Source organism: Acipenser ruthenus, chromosome 6, assembly GCF_902713425.1.
Source record: "Acipenser ruthenus chromosome 6, fAciRut3.2 maternal haplotype, whole genome shotgun sequence".
Taxonomy (NCBI): Eukaryota; Metazoa; Chordata; class Actinopteri; order Acipenseriformes; family Acipenseridae; genus Acipenser; species Acipenser ruthenus.
The window spans coordinates 56,974,069-56,993,530 of NC_081194.1; the positions used below are offsets into that span (position 1 = coordinate 56,974,069).

General features: G+C 38.8%; 1 protein-coding gene across 2 annotated transcripts; it reads left to right on the top strand.

The window, feature by feature from the left end:
• The first annotated feature begins 4,436 nt into the window (after positions 1–4,436).
• LOC117410863 (uncharacterized) lies at positions 4,437–19,061 on the top strand. 2 transcript variants are annotated; one of them, XM_034017768.3, is made up of 5 exons: positions 4,437–4,971; positions 7,987–8,068; positions 8,286–8,746; positions 9,702–9,752; positions 12,977–19,061. In XM_034017768.3, the coding sequence occupies exons 1-5, from the start codon at positions 4,903–4,905 to the stop codon at positions 13,100–13,102; spliced, it is 789 nt and encodes a 262-aa protein (XP_033873659.1). In that variant the 5' UTR covers positions 4,437–4,902; the 3' UTR covers positions 13,103–19,061. The 2 variants fall into 2 exon arrangements, with proteins under 2 accessions (XP_033873659.1, XP_033873658.1); XM_034017767.3 differs by having other exon boundaries at positions 4,438–4,971; positions 9,699–9,752.
• Positions 19,062–19,462: the final 401 nt, after the last annotated feature.

Genomic DNA, 19,462 nt, shown 5'->3' on the forward strand with positions numbered 1-19,462 from the left:
CGTGACATTTTTTTGTTTGGTTTGATTTTCATGCTCCACAAATCTCATACAGCGCCTACTGCTCTCTGTACTCCTAACTCACCTCTGGGCTGTAAGTGTGGCCTATATAGCCGATACACAGGCGGCCCTCATTGCGACCCTCATGATTGCAGCTCATTATTTGTGCGTGTTGAGTAATTTGCATTGCTCTTAAGCTTACATAGTTTGCAGTACAAAATAATTTCCTGGCCGCAATGCAATTTGGATTTTGCAGCCGCAATTGTTTGCACTGCACCTATCCTTACATCAGCTCCTATATAGCCTTTATTGATGGGCACTTTAACTTAAATACTGCCTGTGATTGCTGATTACTTCATTGGCCTGGGCCAGAGTGTTAAATTAATATGAAGTGAAGATGCACTTGCACGTTTAGGTGAAAAGCTTGTGAGAATTCTGTTTCTGGCCAAAAAAGAAAAGGTCACAGAGAACGACTCAGTGAATCATAATTTAACATGATTTTCTGGGGCTGAACGTGAAGTCCACGCTAATTTTATTATGGAAACATCAATTTCACTTGAAAATTGTTTGACAAGCCCTTTTAACAATCAACCTTCAATTTCTGTAATCAGCAGTTATATTACTGATATCAGGAATGCTTTGTTGATATCAAAAATAGTACCTTTTATTTGGATATCAAAAATAGAATTGTTGCTATAAAAAAGGGGATAAAAAACATTGAGGATTCAACATTAAAAATGGCTTGTCATAGAATTGTATATCGGGTACAATCTTCACTGTTGAAAATAGTACATCCACAAGACTCTTGCAAGTAAAATAAAAGCGACTTTTTATTTGTAGGTGTTGATCAGCAAGCAAAAGATGATGTCAACTTCGCAAATAAAGTTAGTGAAATGCAAAATACTTTCTCAATACAACTGTGTCTTAAAATGGTAGGCTATGCATAGACAGGGGTTCATTACAAAAGTGTCAATGAGCCTGTGTTATTTCCTAAGTGCCAGGCCAACACAACAAAAACTGTAAGAGATTCCCAATCTGCAGTAAGTATGTTTTTTTTTCTTCATTATATTGATGCTGCAGGTTAAACCCATTTTTATCTATACATGGAAATGACTTTTATTTGGCCCTCTGCATGGCTCATCTCACTTGCATGGGCATTGCTTGTGTCCTTTAAATGGCAGCACATGCTGTTCCTGTTCTTATTTACTTTAGAAAAAATCAATCATAATTATGTTGTGCTCCCAACTGTTTAAATAAAGTAGCGTTTGTTTTTAAAGATTGGAGCCAGCTGGAGGTGAAGAAATACTCAAGCTGCGTTTACGGTGACTGAGATGACTTCCAGTGCTGCACTCATATGCTTGCATCATGGCTCAGTAGCAATTACCAGGCTTCAAAGGGAGGCCTAGTTTAGAGCTTGGCTTTAGGTTAGGTTTCATAAACTGGACACATTTCAAGGATTAAATCCTAACCCCTGCCTATGCTTCGATCCACAGGTGGACTAAGCATTATAAAATGTGAAGATATTGAGAGACAAATTACTTTCAAATTGATTAATTCTTCCAAGGCTTAAAAAACACTTTATATATGGTGTAGTGACCTGGTCAGTGCAGACTTTTGTGTTGTCTCGTTTGTTTGTCTTGTTTTGTCTGTTCCTGTGCCTTCATGTTATCTGTATTGTTCCGAGGAGGGACCATACCACTAGTTTAAGTGGTGTGGTGTGGTGGTGTGTGTGTCAGTATATTAATGCATACCTCGTGAGCCCAGTTTTTACAGTTTTTACTGCTATTTGAGAACGGTTCAAAAGTATTCTTTTTCTGAAGACTCAGAAGAGGGGGTTTCTCTGCCTACAACCTGTTTCATATTTTGAGGCATGCCTTTTGAAGGCCTTTTTTTCTTTTTCTGAGAGAATAGCTTCTTTGTTTTTTTTCTCAGAGGCTGATTGGTGTTTTTCGTTTTGTTCCTGAATTGCAACCTGAACAGGTGTATCTGTCAATATTGCTGTGCTACGTTTTTGGCTCCTTTGGACCTTTACACTTTTTCAAGGTCCAGCTTTGGGAAATGGTTGTAGATCTTCAGGGGTGGGTGAACATATTTTACCAACATTTTCTGTAGGCATAGAATTACTTGGTCCAGATATGGCATTGTCATCAGTGGTGGGCACAGATCTGCTGGGACCAGGTATGGCATTGTCATCAGTGGTGGGCACAGGTCTGCTGGCCAGGTATGGCATTGTCATCAGTGGTGGGCACAGGTCTGCTGGCCCCAGGTATGGCATTGTCATCAGTGGTGGGCACAGGTCTGCTGGCCCCAGGTATGGCATTGTCATCAGTGGTGGGCACAGGTCTGCTGGCCAGGTATGGCATTGTCATCAGTGGTGGGCACAGGTCTGCTGGCCCCAGGTATGGCATTGTCATCAGTGGTGGGCACAGGTCTGCTGGCCAGGTATGGCATTGTCATCAGTGGTGGGCACAGGTCTGCTGGCCCCAGGTATGGCATTGTCATCAGTGGTGGGCACAGGTCTGCTGGGTCCAGGCATGGCATTGTCATCAGTGGTGGGCACAGGTCTGCTGGCCCCAGGTATGGCATTGTCATCAGTGGTGGGCACAGGTCTGCTGGGTCCACAGGCCACATCGTTATTAGTGGTGGACACAGGTCCCACAAAATCCCACAAAAATATAAATACAGGCTATTGATGGGTCTGGTTGCCACATGTGGCAACTAACCCCAAAAACCAGATTTACTTAATAATTTGATTCTCTCAGTCCATGTCTTAGCCTCCTGGTTTTGTTTTTACACCAGATTTAACATGACAATCAGTTCAAACAAACCTCAATACTACTAAAAGTTACAACATAAATAACAAGATATCATTTTTTTTTACTGTGGGTATGAAAAAAAAAAGTAATCTGTGCTAACCTTTATGTTCGATGGCATTGACCTCAAATTTCAAGATGGTTGACTTCCAGACAACAAAACACACATTTCAGTGTTTGTATCACATGCCATCGCCATTTAGTGTCATAGTTATGCTACTGTGACAACCAACCCCTGATTTTGATCTTCCCAGTTTTTTTTTTCTTTTCCTTACTCTTATCAACCATATTATCACGACTATAAGTATGCACCTACACTTTTGTCTGCTTGTTTTTGTTCAACTGACCCCAGATATTCAACCTAATCACACCATGCTTTAGGTCATATTGTCTGATTACAGCTAGACCATTGTAGTGAAAGTGACTTACAGGGCACAATAAGTAATATTGTAGGTACCAGGAAGAATTTGGGATAATTCTGGACCCTGCTAGTATGATAGAATAATACAAGTGATTGTATATCTGACATCATCATTCTCAACCAATCAGGAGGATACAAGTACACAAAGCAAAGATTCTACAGAACTACTGACTGGACTGGGTCTACTTTTATACCTCTCAGAGGAAATCTCCAGAATTTCCAGAAAACGTGCTAGGGAATACATCAAAACGCAACCTAATGAAGTAGAGCTTACAAAATTCTGTCAATTTATAGAGCTTTCCAATACCAGTTAATAGACAACATACTTGGGGTTGTATGCATATGAGCTACTAAGTATCTACTAACATTACTAGAGCTTAGTAAAGCTACAAAGTAATGCTATTAATTACAGAGTGTATGCGGTATCCGCTACAAAGATAACAGCACTACTAAAGGGGTTCTGCTAAGATCTGCTAGTTAGTGACAGTGAACATGCCTCTAAGTCCACTACTAACTGCTGTTTACTGAATAGAAGGCGAGAAAATGACCAAATAAGGAATTCTACTAGTTTGCAAAACACTTCCAATATGAGTTAACAGATAAACTACAAGGTCTATTACATAGAAATTCTGTAACTACTGTATATGATACCGAATAATAATAACACTACAATGTAGGTAATACATTATAACACCCACATTGTTGCTTACAGAGAGTTTCGGGCCTCGACAAGTCAACCCTCAATCAATTAATATGAGCATCCCCCCCCCCCCCCCCCCCCCCGTGGGTGGCACTGAACGCTCATATTAAATATCTCATTTTGGATCATCAATGGTGTTGCCATCATATAGAGCCTTGTCTTATGACCTTACATAATGGTAGGTTGAGTTGTCATTAATTTGTGCAGTCTTGGATATGGAAGCACCTGCCAACTGAGTCCTCGATTGTCTATTGCAGGAATTAACTATTCCTAAAATCCCTTTTCCAAGCTAAAAGTAATTGAATTAGATATCTGCAATTTTTAAAACTCCACCAAGGTACAACCTATGCAACATACAAAAACTTTTTTTTTAAATAAAAACTTTATAGAACTCTAAACCAGGAAACATACATCACATAGATATACACAAATTTCGCTCCACCCTTTGGAAAATGACATCACGCCGTTAGCTGGCCAATGGGAGACTAGAACCTATGTGTGAGAAGCGGTTTGTGTATTGTATTTCTGTTCTGAGAATGGCCACACGGCTTTCTGTGTGTGAGTGAGTGAGTGAGTTTAAAATGTACGAGTACTGTATGTATGCGAGCGATCGGTTGACTGTGATCCCTGATTAGGATACTATTATTATTACAAGCGGCGCGTTTATATAAGGAAATGGGACGACGGCTTATGTAGTTGCTAGTTGCTATTCAGCGTATAAATGGTTAATGTCAAGTTTCATTTCTGCGCGAGGGAGTGTGTTGTAAGCGTGTCCGTGAGTGCCTTGTGTAGGTGTGTATGTTAGCAGCCTTTTGTTAAAACGACGAGTTTTGTAGCAATTGTAACTATTTATTTTTTATTTTATTTTCAATCGCAGCTGCAATAAATTACGTTGCACTTCATCTGCTTTGTTTATAAGCCGGATACAATAGGTTTATGAGCCCGGATACAATACGATTTATGTTTTTAAAATGTTGAAGACTTTAACTAAAAAGCTGAGAAGACACTCTTTAAATGAAACCCAGCCTTTTCAATTGAAGGTAAGTTTCACACAGTAATGTGATTGTGTGTTAAAAGTAGTTGCACAGCATACTACGTACTTACTTAAGTAAATATATATTATAAATATACTGACAGTTTAGTGGTAGTATACCTAATACTACATTTAGGGATGTATGCCCATTTATCCTAAAGCTATGCAAAACCCAATGGTAATGTACCCCTTTAACATTTGAATACTACTATAGGATTTTAGACAAAACTGCACAACTGTTGCATATGGATTGTAAGGTTTACTGCTGTGTATATGCATATTGTCATATACTCAGCTACTGTAAAACACAAAATGTACTGTATATAGACATGCATGGGTGCATGTTCCCACCACTTGCATGTGAGATGTACTATGTAGTGTTCACATTTTGTTACCCATAGCCTGCATATGCACTGGCTCTATGTACAGTAATTATGGATAGCACTTATGAGCATTAGCAGGATTATTTCTTCCTTTTCTTGTGTTGAAGAACTTTTGGTTTTATTGAAGATATGTCACCTGGCCTGATTGCAACTTGACCATTGGACTACACCACTGGAAGTGATTTAATACCAGGAAGGGTCAGCAATTCTTTACTTCTATAGCATTGTCTTTGAAATATCTGCACGTTCCATGTTGAAGTATGAAATACAAGCAAAGAACCACATCATCTTCAACATAAGAAAAGTGGGCCAGTGATAATATTGCTAATCTTGGTAGTAATAATAAGTAACATGATTTAAAAGTATGGTTAGCACTCCTTAAAGATTTTTTTGACAAAGCTGGGGTGTGCAACACAAGTTACATTTAACTGTAATTAAACTAAGTTTGGGTTTGTTGACAATGTTGAAAGTTTGTATGCAGTTCTGTAAATGATCTCCTTTTGACTTGCTAACCCTTAAGACCACATCCTCACACACACACCCTCTATCTGAAAAGCTGTCTAAATGATCCTCTTCCTTTTATGGTGCTTACAAAAATGGTTTGCTTGTCTAATATTGAGATTTGTTTTTGAATTGGCAGTCATCTTGCCTGTGATTTGCCTTGTTTTTCTTTTTTTTTTTTTTTTTTTTTTTTGCTTCTTGGTTTTGAAAAATCATATGGTAATGAGACCTTTTAACTATGTCTATCTACTTCCATACATTATATTGAAGCAGGAGAAGGGTCACAAAATCACATTGAGGAAAACTAACAATGTTAGTGCATTCTGAATGAATACACATACTGTAAAAAGGTAAAATATGTACTTAAAGATGGTTTGGCCTTTGTTATAATTAGGGGGTTTCCATGTGCTTGCAGTAAGGTAATTCCAGGTTGTATGTACGGTACAGTAATTGCGTAGTACAGTCTGTGAAATACAAATGTGCAATAGTTTTTTTTTATGCGCTGCACAGCCTTGCTTTTACTTTTGGTTTGGCGTGGTGATGGTTAACCAGCATGTGACGTGGTGATGGTTAACCAGCATGTGACGTGGTGATGGTTAACCAGCATGTGGCATGGTGATGGTTAACCAGCATGTGGTGTGGTGATGGTTAACCAGCATGTGGCATGGTGATGGTTAACCAGCATGTGGTGTGGTGATGGTTAACCAGCATGTGGTGTGGTGATGGTTAACCTGCATGTGACGTGGTGATGGTTAACCAGCATGTGACGTGGTGATGGTTAACCAGCATGTGGCGTGGTGATGGTTAACCAGCATGTGACGTGGTGATGGTTAACCAGCATGTGGCGTGGTGATGGTTAACCTGCATGTGACGTGGTGATGGTTAACCAGCATGTGACGTGGTGATGGTTAACCAGCATGCAAACATATCAGCAAGGGCTGAGGGAGAAGCCTGTGCCAAGCTACCCACTCCTCCTTGTAAATTAAAAGGCGGTTCCCAAAGTGTCAAAAATAAATGCTTGTGGTTAATTAAGTGTGTGTGTTAAAGTGCCCTGACTCGTAAGGATAACAGGTTCCTATGATTAGGTAAAACTTTAAGAAATGAAGGGCTGTATTCACACCATGCTACTGCCATTTTCTTTTTTGTTGACCAAGAATAAAAGTAATCAAAAGCACTAAAACTGCATCTTTCCTGTTGTGATACTTCCCTGTCCTGCTGTGATTCCTGCGTGCCTGCAGATTGATTCATCAATCCTTTAATGTCATACCAACGACATTTTTATCAGGGCTGACAGATTATTAATATATTTCTTTTTTTTTTAAAAGTACTCTACGGATTGTGTGATTCTGATTTTATTCAAAGAATATTTGGAAAGACTGAAATAGCCTTGTACTTCCCTGGTTATCTAAAACTAATTAACCTAGTGTAGTACCAGATACCATGTTATACAATGAAAATACCGTTTTTTTTTCAAAACTTGACATTTGAGACCAATCAAGGGACTCAAATGACTCAAAATCCTACCTGAATGTTGTGCCGGCAATGCAAACTGACAAGTGTGCTGCAATACTGGTGTGGTAGCAGAGGAACCAAAGCCATTATAACATACTACTTTTTGCTCAAAATCTGTGAGATTTGATAAATCTGAATTTCAACGTAATTTTGTTTTATGTTTTGGAATAAGAAGTTAGTTCATTGTTGATAGAGTATAAATAGATCATGCTCTTCATGCATGACCCTGTGTCCAAAAAACTTTGAGGAGCACTTTTCTAATGTAAAACTATGTCAAGGGGACACGTGTTTTGGCTGGTGCCTCTATCGGTGTAATGCCAGGATGTCTGGCTGGTACAAGAAAAGAAATGCTTCAGCACTGGCGGGATTTTGACAATGGCATGGAAGAATGTGTGGAATGGGACTGCCCATCCTACATGCTGTCACAACAAAGGAATGTGTAAATGCAACAGGCAGCTTGAGTCGCATCAAGAGGAAAATAAGTGTTTTTTTTTTTTTTTTCATACAGGCCCTTGTTTGAATCCTTCAGCCCTTTCACACACAGCAACGCTGTATTTCGCTGCAGAGATATTAGAATGTGTTGATGTACCCAACATCAGTCTCACACAGTGTCCGTGTTCCTATAGATATCATACCATGCAAGTGATGATGGGGACGAGAGTGACGATTTGGAGGGAGAGAACCAGGAGCTGGTGCAGATTGACAGAGGTATGCAAAAGCCAGAACGGCAAGCAACGTCAAGAGTTTGGTAGAGTGGTGTCACTGTCAGACTTTTCCCCACAATCCCAGGCCATTCCACATTTTATTTGTCTTGGATGTGGTTAACTCTTGTCTAATTTTGTTTAGGGTGGTTAAGACAGTGTGAGAGACACCCCCTTAACCCCACAATAGTGATTCTATCTAACAAACCTCTTTTTACCTCCAGAAATGAAACAGAACTGCAGCCAGAGCCCTCTGGCCACCAACCAGCTGCAGAACCAGGAGGCCTTGTCACTGGCGCGTGTGCGGAAGCTACGGATTCTGTTTGACCCGGGCCTGGACCGGCACAGCTCAGAGGAAGAGCTGGAGCGAATCAGCCGTGAATTCCTGCAGCAGGACAGCGAGGGCAGGAAGTGGGGCCTGCAGCGGACAGGGCGGGGCGGTCGCCATGGTGATGCCAGCACCTCTTCAAGTGATGAAGAGGTCAAGGCCCTGTGTGGCCCAGTGGAGCCTGACACCCGACTGTGTGTCTCCCCCAGTCCTGTGCCATTCAGTGCCTCCCCACCGCACAGACTGGTCAGGGAACAAGCCAGACCTATTATCCTGGCTCACTTCGACCAGTCTGCATCGTATAAACGACAACGAAACCAGGGCAGGCCCAGTCTAGACTTGGAGAAAATGCAACAGGTATTTCCTTTTACTGACTGTCTCTCTCACTTCCTCCCACTTTTTTTCCTTAAGTACTTGCTGGATCTGATTTACGTTCATAGTCAATGTCGTCTGTGTTTCTAGAAATAATTAACGCTTAGTTAAAATATTACTAGAAGTAAATAACTTTTAGCTTAAAGATTGATTCTTTCAGTGCACATTGTGTGTCAACTTGTCTTAGTTTCTTACAAGCATTATCTTATATTTTTAAGAGAAGTTGTGGATTAATTATTTTAAATGGCACTGCAGTACACTGTTTTGGACAAACATATACAGTGAAATGACCCTTTTATGGATGGGGCAGCCCATCATTTATTTCTGGAGTAAGTCCTTCTGCACTGGCATATCCCAGGTGATGCCAAGGAACTGAAAGAGGATCACAGACTCTCCCACACCCAAACCAAACAAAAGAACAAAAAACAATGGTCCAGCTTTGTTAAATTCAGTGGCTATCAGGGTCCTGACTAACAGAGGGGCTTGAGGGATTAGGGAGAGAGGAAGGGGTCCATATGTCTCTCAGTGCTGAGACAGTCAGCAGATGACAAGGTAAGACGCAATGAAAGCACAACCCAGCCACACAGCCAGGGATTGTGGGCAAGGCTCGGTCATGTGAATTGGGAGGCCGGAGCAGGAACAATAGGAGGCTTGTGTGGTGGCTGTCTGGCCCTCTTTTAGCCTCAGCATTCTAAAGTTAACCCTTTAGGTGGTCTGGATCTAGTCTTTGTCTCAAGATGGTCTTTGCTTGCTAATATAGGTCTCGACCTGACTGCTGCTGAGGTGCATAACAACCGCGGCCTTCCTTCAGTTATGACATGTTGTCTACCCTCCACATTCTTTACATTAAAAAACAGCTTGTTTCAGTTTTCCTAAGATTTTTCTTTATTTAAGTTGGTCAGGTCTCTAATCCTGTGTTCTGGTGTCTTCATTGTAGCAGATGCTGTTTAAGAAAAATTGTGTCGGGAAAACGAGAATTGTAAAGATCCGGGTAAGATTTTTTATGTATCCCTAAATTACTTTTCCTTTCTTGTACCTACTCACTTCCTGTGTTGTTGATTTAGTGAGCCCTGTAGCACTATTTTCAGAGTTGCTAAAAAGGCTCTTAGCAGCCTGAATTCCAGAAATATCTGTAGTAGTAGTTTTGCATAATTTTTATGATTTGTTGAGGTTCAGCAATACCATGTTGCAGCTGTCCCATGATGCTGCTGTAAATCAATTTTTACTGCCAAATTTCCTGGTAAAAATAACCCAACTGAATTTGAAATTAACATGGTTGGGGGAACAACAGCAGAGATCAAGGGAATACTTTTTGAATATTAGATTAGAACAACAAACCTAATTCATTAGAGACGAGGTTGAGCAAATGCCTAGGAAAACAACCCAGCATGACAGAATAGCTGCTAACACAATGAGAGAGAGAGAGAGAGAGAGAGAGAGAGAGAGAGAGAGAGAGAGAGAGAGAGAGAGAGAGAGAGAGAGAGAGAGAGAGAGAGAGAGAGAGAGGAGAGAGAGAGGAGAGAGAGAGAGAGAGAGGGGGTATTCTGTTTAATTGAGGGAGGGGGGATTCTGTTTAATAGAGGGAGGGAGGGGGATTCTGTTTAATATAGAGGGGAAGGGAGGGATTCTGTTTACTGTATTAATATAGAGGGAGGAGGGATACTGTTAGTATTAAAAAAAAAAAATTATTTGTCTGTATATTTGAGTTGGTTATGCCATGTATGTGCTTTGGCAACACATGCCAATAAAGCCAATTGAGAGAGAGAGAGAGAGAGAGAGAGAGAGAGAGAGAGGAGAGAGAGAGAGGAGAGAGAGAGAGAGAGAGAGAGAGAGAGAGAGAGAGAGAGAGGAGAGAGAGAGAGAGAGAGAGAGGAGAGAGAGAGAGAGAGAGAGAGAGAGAGAGAGAGAGGAGAGAGAGAGAGAGAGAGAGAGAGAGATTGTGTGGATTGTCTGCACAGTTTTCTTAACTCCTTCAGGTGTAGAATCACAAGTTTTGCTACCCATATTGACTTCAACTAATCTTTTTTTTTTTTTTTTTTTTTTTGTATTTCTCAAGATTGAAACATCTCTGAAAGTACAACACTGGAGCAGTTTTTCACTCCTTGTTGCTCTAGCCTGTCCCTTTTGAGACATCATTCACGTGTTTCATAGTTTCAGCAAAGCAGGATGGCATGGCATGTTAGGTGGGGTTATAATTGAAAAGCAAAAAAAAACAAACAAAGAAAACATGGGGGAATCCAATATGTGTGGACCTACATGAAGGAGCGAGACCCTCTCTGGTGTTGCATCTTCAGGGAAAAACATGTATTATCAAGGAAAATTTCAAATTGAACATACGGGAGAATTGAAAAAGATACGAAAGGTTTCGACAATACATTTGTAACACAATGCCCATGAAACCAACAGAACACAATTCATGTAGTCCCCTGGATGGATTTGTAACTAGGTCTCAGGGAGGGAGGGCTTCCAGCTTCCAGGGAATGCCACCTCCCTTTTCTTAGTGCTTGTATGGATGTGAAAAGTCACCTGTAAGAGCTCCGGGAGGGTCTTGCTAATCGCTGCTAGCTTCAGCTGGAAACAGACTTGCAGCTTAATACTAAGAAGATGGAAGATGACAGGCACAGGCTAATAATACTGCTCCCTTTGGTTAAGATCTTAACTCTTTAGCCCTTCAACTCTTGTCACCCTACTCTATAGGGGCAGTTTTGGGGACACAGTGGTATTTTAAAAACAGGGATGTCTGCCTATGTTGGCAGTGATACAGTTAGATACGTCCCCGAGTTATCGGCGATCTGCACATTCCTTGCTTGAGTGCAAGGTATGTTGCTATCTTTTGTGGAAGCCTGAGTAACCTTGGTGTCTTTGCCAATATATACAAGCTATTTCCTGTATTTTTCTGCTGATTTGAGATCATTTGTGGGCTGATTTTGGAACCACTCAGAACAGCCTCGTCTTGTACTTACTTTCTTACTTTGTTGTCTTAAAGGGCTCAAATGTTAGCCTTTTTAATCAGTTGGGGGGACTAAAATGGGTCTTTTTAAAAGATGAATGTCAGAAATATTATTCTACTCAGTAATACATCTTCTGCATTCCTTTTCATATTTACTAAATTAAAAGGTAAATTACGTAGCTGATTCTCCATCAAAGCCTTGTGTGCGCAGTATTGTGTTAACATGGAATTACCCTACTTCTATCTAGATCTAATCCTCCCATCTTTATTATCACATGCACAGGCTCCATTGATGTTATTGGTTTGAACCTTGACCCTTCCTCTTCATTCAATTCAATGGACTGAGATGCCAAGCCATTACAGTGGTGCCTATGGGAAAGAATCCAGACCTCCATAGTTGAAACAGTTGATTTAATGTCAGTGTTCTTTGCATTAAAAAGCTACAGCATGTATGCTGGCTTCTCTCTAAAGTGGCTCCGGCGAGTGCACTTGTGTTTACACTTGAGGATGAGCTTTGATTAAGCGGGGGTAGAATGCTGTAATAGGTCTCCTAGTGGCTACTGAGTTAATAATACTGACATCAGCTTACTTGCCTTATTATGCTTATGAGAGGACTAAATAACTACATCAAGTCTACGCCACGACAACTTGTTAAATAGTGTCTACTTTACTGGTCTGCTATTATAAGTGGAGTTAACTTTCCTATACCAGAGTGAAATTAACTGTCCTAGACCTGAACACTGATCTGCAGTGTTGGAGGAGTTAAAGTCCTGATTTTTATTCATTTAACACTTGCCCAGCCTGGATGGGCATGGAAAAATGCCACCTGTGTGAGTGAATAGAGCAGAGCAGTGCTCAGCAAACAATGATATCACTAGCAACTCAGATAACAACCTGGAGATTTAATGAATTGTGTAAGCAAGCCCATGCAGCAAGCAAGCTTGAGCTGAATAGCTGAATAGCTTTTTAACACAAAGTAACTGAGATGCAAGTAAATAATACCGCAGATTCCTTCCAGAATCCCACTCATAGTAATGTCCTGGCACCGGATCCTGCCCACAGAGTTAACTGAAATGAGTAATATGAAGATTCCATTACACTTTGCAGTTTACCACCCTGGGGTGCTAGTAAGTACAACATACTGGTATACACACTTATTCAGATATGAGCTTGAGACCCTAGGCATTCACACACTACAATGGCATGTCTTGTATATCAAATATCTCTGATTCCTCAGTAATAAGTTTCCTCTGTTTTGTTATCAGAGTATCAGTGGCAGCTGCCCCCCTCCCAGGTACATCTACGACCCATCATCCTTTACCTTCCGCTCGCTGACCACCTTCAGACCGCAAAGTCCGCTGACGGCTGCTGAGGAGACACCATGTGCCTGATAACCTCGCCTTAGGAACAAACACACCTGGGAACTGCAGTTGGGTTGAAATTGTGTTTGTCTACTGTGAAAGTATTAAAAGAAGGAATGATGATACAAGACAAAAGCTTGGTCCTTTTTAAATGGTTAAAAAGGAAACACAACCTGTCTCAGGAATTGTAATTACAGGAGCATGGTGAACACTGTATGGCTGGACTATGAAAGACAAAGGGCTGTGGAACACAAAGAGGAGCACCAATTGCACAGGCTCCATTTTGTTCTGTGAACAAAAGTTTAAAATGTATTTCCCTGCCAAGCAATGCTAGGAATCGATCTAGTGTTAAACAGATTGAAACAACTAACATTATTTATTATTAATATTATCAAGCAAGTTCAATACCCCTCCGGTGGAAACAGGGTTTTTAGGTTTGCTACAGTTCGTTGTCTTATAGTCATAGCTCCTTCTGCTAATTACTTTGTATCTCATTAGACACATATTGTTCTTCCAGAGCTAAAACTATGTTACACTTTTAGATAGATGAAGACAAAAATGTCTTCATCTAGACAATGTGGGGAAGCTATTAAAAAGGCCAACAAAATGCATTGCTATGTTGTAAAATGTGTTGAATTTAAATGAATAGAGGTAAAGTTAAAACTTTACAATGCATTTTAAGACCTCATCTAGAATATTGTGTTCAGTTCTGGTCACCTCGCTACAGAAAGGATATTGCTGCTCTAGAAAGAGTGCAAAGAAGAGCGACCAGAATTATTCCTGGTTTAAAAGGCATGTCATATGCAGACAGGCTAAAAGAACTGAATCTATTCAGTCTTGAACAAAGAAGACTATGTGGCGATTTGATTCAAGCATTCAAAATTCTAAAAGGTATTGACAATGTCGACCCAGGGGATGATACTCTAAAGTCAATAAAGCCCGAGACTGGAGGTCAAGGGCATTATTTGAACAATAATATAGTATTAAGCATAAGAAACTACAACAAAGTATGTTAAAAAATAAAAAAAACTACCGTTTCCATCACACGCCACAGCAATGCCATTATGCCACAATTTTTTAAACTTGTGTATTTATTTACCGGTTTGTCTGAAATATTGTAGTCCACTGAAAGAGTTCATTTTTAGCAAGCAGCGCTGTTATTGTGTAATATTGTTTAAACAATGGGTACTATAGTGTTACACTACTATAACCAAGCAGCAGAGTGTAGATACCTATACATGAAGATGACTAATCTGTACTGTTTGTAAAAATATCTGCACTCTCTAGTTCATAAATAGGAATTCAGCATCATAGGAGTCACCGGTTGAACAATATTATTTCTAAATTCTTTTAAACTGGCTTACTGATAAAACTTATTTTTATTGGCTGTATCAATGATTTGGCTTAGGAAGTTGTGCATACATTTGTTTACAAATCTGGTCACATATCGTGGGCCAACCATAATACTTAATGCGTCTGTATTCAATCCACAGCTACAAAACCTTACTGTATTGGGAATGCATAGCATTGTGACTGTTTTACATACCAGTGTATCAAGTGAAGTGCTTACTGCTTACTCCGGTGTGATGAAACTTCATTGGGACATTTTTTAACAAATGCTATTAAGAGTATCTGGATCCATCTGTCTGAATGTCAAACTTACATGTAGGTGTGGGGTTAGGATTATTTACTGCTTCATGATACCAGTATCTCTTATATTGTGTTCACTGTCACGTTTTCACTTTTCACGTTCTCTTTTATTATATTATTTGCTCTGCACACACTCTTAACTCAGGGGAGACGTTAAGGAGGACAGAGATGTTTAAAACTCCTAGTGGTTTATGTTCGAGCACTGGACGAGCGGTGTGTCCTTAAAACCTTTTTATTTAATCAAGAAAATCACTCAGACTCATTTATTCAAAGTTTCACGAATCAGAGCAACATCAGCGCTCCTTCGTTTTATTAAAATGCCTTTAATATTGGTTTAGTAGTTTGCGCATACTACCAAAACCCGAAAACATGTAACAATAATTAGCAATCCTAAGTTTATTACAAGCTTCAGCATTTAATACTTCAATAACATAATACAATTATATGTATTCAGTGCAGCCCTCAGGCTGGTTAAGCACAAAGCCTACAAGCACCCACTGCTATGTTTTAGCACATTCAATATAACACTCTTAATACCAAAACATAGTTTCAAAACCTCATAGCAATATAACCAATAAATGCGAGATAACAATATTACCATTAATATGCTTACCTCCCATTATAAGGAAGAGTAGCGTGAACAAAAGAGAAGGACTGTTCTGTAGAGATCTGCAAAGGATGGACCACACATAGCCCTGCCAAGCTTGATTGTGGTGGTCTCAGTGTGATCGGCCCAGGGTTTTTATACAATTTTCGTCCCATTGAAAGCAATGGGAAGCCCCAATTAGATCCAGTCATCAATCTATATTGACAGTCCTTATCTCTTGGCAAACAGTAATCTCTAAAGAATTCAACCAACTCCTCAGACTCAATTAAAGTCATATGCCAACAAATCAACACTAGCCCATGTTCTCATCCACTCATTCTTGGCCCCCCTCCTTCATCTGAAAAGTTAGGTGAAGCAGAGTTCACAAAATCCCTGCAACCTTGATTCACTACTTAATATGGGTGCATTATAAAAAGGAGTGGTGTTTTAAATATATGCAACACCAATATAAGAAAAGTGGTGTTTTTTGAATATATGCAACACCAATAGTTATATGATAATATAGCAGTTATAGTTATAATGATTATAATTGATTACATGAACTTGGCTTTCAAAAATATATTCCCTCATGTCATCTCACTCTCAAATTAATTTCATTCTTTCCTTACAGGTGTGTGTTTAGCAGGTATTATAGGGAACTTCCATCTTATATCTTTTTAATGTAGAGTTTTCTCCTTATGGAAAACCTAACTATTTTACTGAGCTGTAAAGCTGTAATGTTTTTCTCCTATGGGCCCCTGGTAGCTTGAACTTAATTGACATCCAGATGACCCTGTATGTTTCAGCTATACACATACTGGCTAAAACCAGCTTGCTGGAGACACCTCTTTTCTTGCCAAGTTTAATAGTGATTAATGTTCCCTAGAACTTTCCTTACACCTGTATCTTACGTGCTTGTTCCGCCCGACAACTAACTATCTTAAGTGCTAAGACCATCCGTTCTAACTCCCTATTTTTGCAGTCCGGCCCGATACTATAAGCCTTCTGATAAAAAAATTCCGGCTTCTTCCCACCAAAGAGGCCTTCCAGCAGCTAATATTAATTTCTCCAAGGGCAGGCTGATAGAGAGTTCAAGAAGACAGGTCACATAGAGTTTACTCTCCTAAAACCTATCTCCTGCTTTTATTCTTCATTATTTATTCAATCCTTTTATTTTGCATTTTAAACACAACATCTTTTTATGCTGCGTCTTTTAACTTCAGAGTCAAACTAGTACATTACTTCTTATAGCGTATGGCTGCTAACCTTATTACTTTCTGCTAGCAGCAGTATATCCGCAATATTACAATAGGATTTTATTCAATTTTTCTGCTCTCTAGTTGTGGTGTATCTTCTGACAATGCTTATTTTCTTAAGTTAGAGTCTGCTTTTACTCTAGGTTGTTCTTACTCACCTACTTATTTTAAAACTGAATTACAAGCAGAAACCTACTCAAAGCGAGGTCTTTTAATCCTTTTCTGTTTTTCTCTTTCCCTTAAGAATACTCCTAACTCCTTTTCCCTTTATATTCAGAAGTTATAATTCTTGAATGTAAGCACACAGTAATTCTTTTCATTGAATTAGGACTCCGTTTTTAACTATGCTCATCTTGATAGAAAACAGCTTCAGGTATGCTATCATATTAAGCAAAGTGAATCATATGATCTTATACATAAAAATTGTTCATAGTATTTCATACTAACAATAATTATCACTACCTATGATTATATGTTACCACAGCAATCTATACCATTTAAAACAAGCATATTAACATACATCTATTAGTACAGCATTATTCTGTAGTCAAGCTGAAAAGTCTTAACAGAGATTTCAGCACTAAATTCTGGGAATCGTGCCAATTTTAATAAGAGACTGCTCAAGGCCGGCCAGTGTATCAAGTTGTACCAGATTCTGTTTTTCGGTCTTACAGAGAGAGCACTTTACAGTATTTGTTACAGACTAAAGATTATTCAAACATTACAAATGGTTACAGCACATATCATCTCATTAATACATTTCATTTTTAAATCATCCAGTCCATGTCCAATGTTTCAGCTCGTTCCCAGCAGGACTCCACTTCTGTCTTGGGTTCAGCTCGGGTCGGCTCTGCAAACACCACAATACCTATTTTGCTCTACATTATTAGTGGGCAGACTTAATACAACTGAATCTGAATCAATCGAGGAGCCGTGAACTCTAGCCACTGAAATTCTCCATGCAAAGGAATCCAATTTCTTACTACACATAATAACTGGTTCGGGGTCAGCCGTGACAGATCCCCCTTCAGGTTCCTCGAGAGACTCAGATTCAAACACCGGCTCCTGCTCCTCATAAAGAACACGAACAGAGGAAAGCCGAGGTGCAGTATAACAACATTGTTCACATGTTTTTTTTTTTTATTCTCATTATTCTTGTTATATTAAATATTTCAAACAGTTTCCAGAATCCCTGCTGCTTTATGAAATGGATGTTTGTCATTCCCTGCTCATAAATATATGTCTGTCTATACAGTAGGGTCTGCTGGAAAAGTATTTAAATATCATCCTATGTAAATGAATCCCTATAAATCACCGGGTCATAAGGAACCTGTTCAGCAATTTCCAATGCCTATGCTATGGGTTCTTGCTTATTTATTTTATTTTATATTATAATTTTTAAATGTATTTTTATTATTATTATTATTCTCTTGGAAATCAGCTCGTAACAGAGAAAAAAGCGCTTGCTTCTCCTTCAATGACCTGTTTCATCGTTTGATTATTTATTCACAAGGTCTCTATTGAAATATGAGTGCAAGTTTTTCTTTGTCTTATTACAAGCAGATATATCTGTTAAAATGAATATATCACCGAGACTTAAAGAATAAACTTCCACATTTCTTAATGTTATTTTATCAATTGATGTTACAAAAACCCATAGTTGTTAATCAATTATATATAATCACTAAAACCAAGACAGGTTAAAAGTTATTTTTTCAAACGTATAACATTTCATTGCTTGCAATAGCATACCTATCAACTTCTTCCACTATACCTGCACCTAAAGAGTTAAAGTGGCTCTCAGCTGACTTGTTTATCAGTGTTGTCATGGTTTCCAAGCAAGGTTCACTCCTTTCAGTTCTGGTTACAGACTTACAAAAGTTAGTATATATTTAAGACACAAAGACCAAGCTTCTTATCTTTTCCATTTGTCAAAAACACCCAGAGTACATCAAAACTGAATTTAAGAAAGTGTTAAAAGAAAAAAATATTCATTGTACTTTTTTTTTCAATAGTTCTGCAATACAAAAGCTGCCTTCTGTGTTTCAAAAGCAAAGTGTATATTAACACACTTTCTCAATAAACAGACATAAGCATTTTGTACTTTCCAAACTGCTCTCTTAAATCCCTATCATTCTCATTGCATGGTTTTGCTTTACCTGTCAAGTCAAGGCAATAATTCTGTTACATTCCTTTTGCAAAAACAAAACACAAAAGCTTTAGTTTTATTTTAACGATGTAACCAGTAAAATAATCACATTTATAATATAAAAGTTTTTACTTTCATTACTGTTCAAATGTATTATTACTAATTATTTATTTTTAAGTTTTATTCTTATTTTTGTTTTTTCCAATTCATGTAATAAAATAAGACGAAACCATGCTAGGCTTTACTTATAACCATTACAGAATTACTAGTAAACTGCAATAACATTTTTCTTTTTAAATTGTTATAAACAGAATTTCATTTATTTAATGTATACTCTAGAATTAAATAGTATACTGTATACTTTCTTTTCCTTAATCATTTGTCAAATGAATAAAGTCTTTAATTTTTCATGCAGTCTGTAATTCAAATATGTATTTGTGATTCTTAAAAACTCATTCATGAAAATATTTAATGAAATATTTCCAGGTGCAATTCTTACTTTGTTCCTTTTGGTTTCTGAATGTGTTGTAGGCAGGGCAAACATCTTCTGCAGATCTCCACAGTTTCAGCATGCAGTTCAGTCCACCATTAATCTCGCAACTGATGCAAAGTTCCCTTAAGTGCACTATGCAAGGCACCTGCTCCTTGATGAGCTGCCAGTACTATGGCTTGTCGACTTGCTTTAGGGGGTACTATCCTTTTGCTTGTTTTAAACAGTCGGTATAGAATTCCCTTGTTCCAACTGGTAT

What these genes read in the sequence shown, in the direction of transcription:
- LOC117410863 (XM_034017767.3), top strand. Translation starts at nt 4,903, where the DNA reads ATGTTGAAGACTTTAACTAAAAAGCTGAGAAGACACTCTTTAAATGAA. An exon ending in CCCAGCCTTTTCAATTGAAG is followed by an intron (nt 4,972 to 7,986) that starts GTAAGTTTCACA and finishes GTGTTCCTATAG; the next exon opens with ATATCATACCATGCAAGTGA. An exon ending in ACTTGGAGAAAATGCAACAG is followed by an intron (nt 8,747 to 9,698) that starts GTATTTCCTTTT and finishes TCTTCATTGTAG; the next exon opens with CAGATGCTGTTTAAGAAAAA.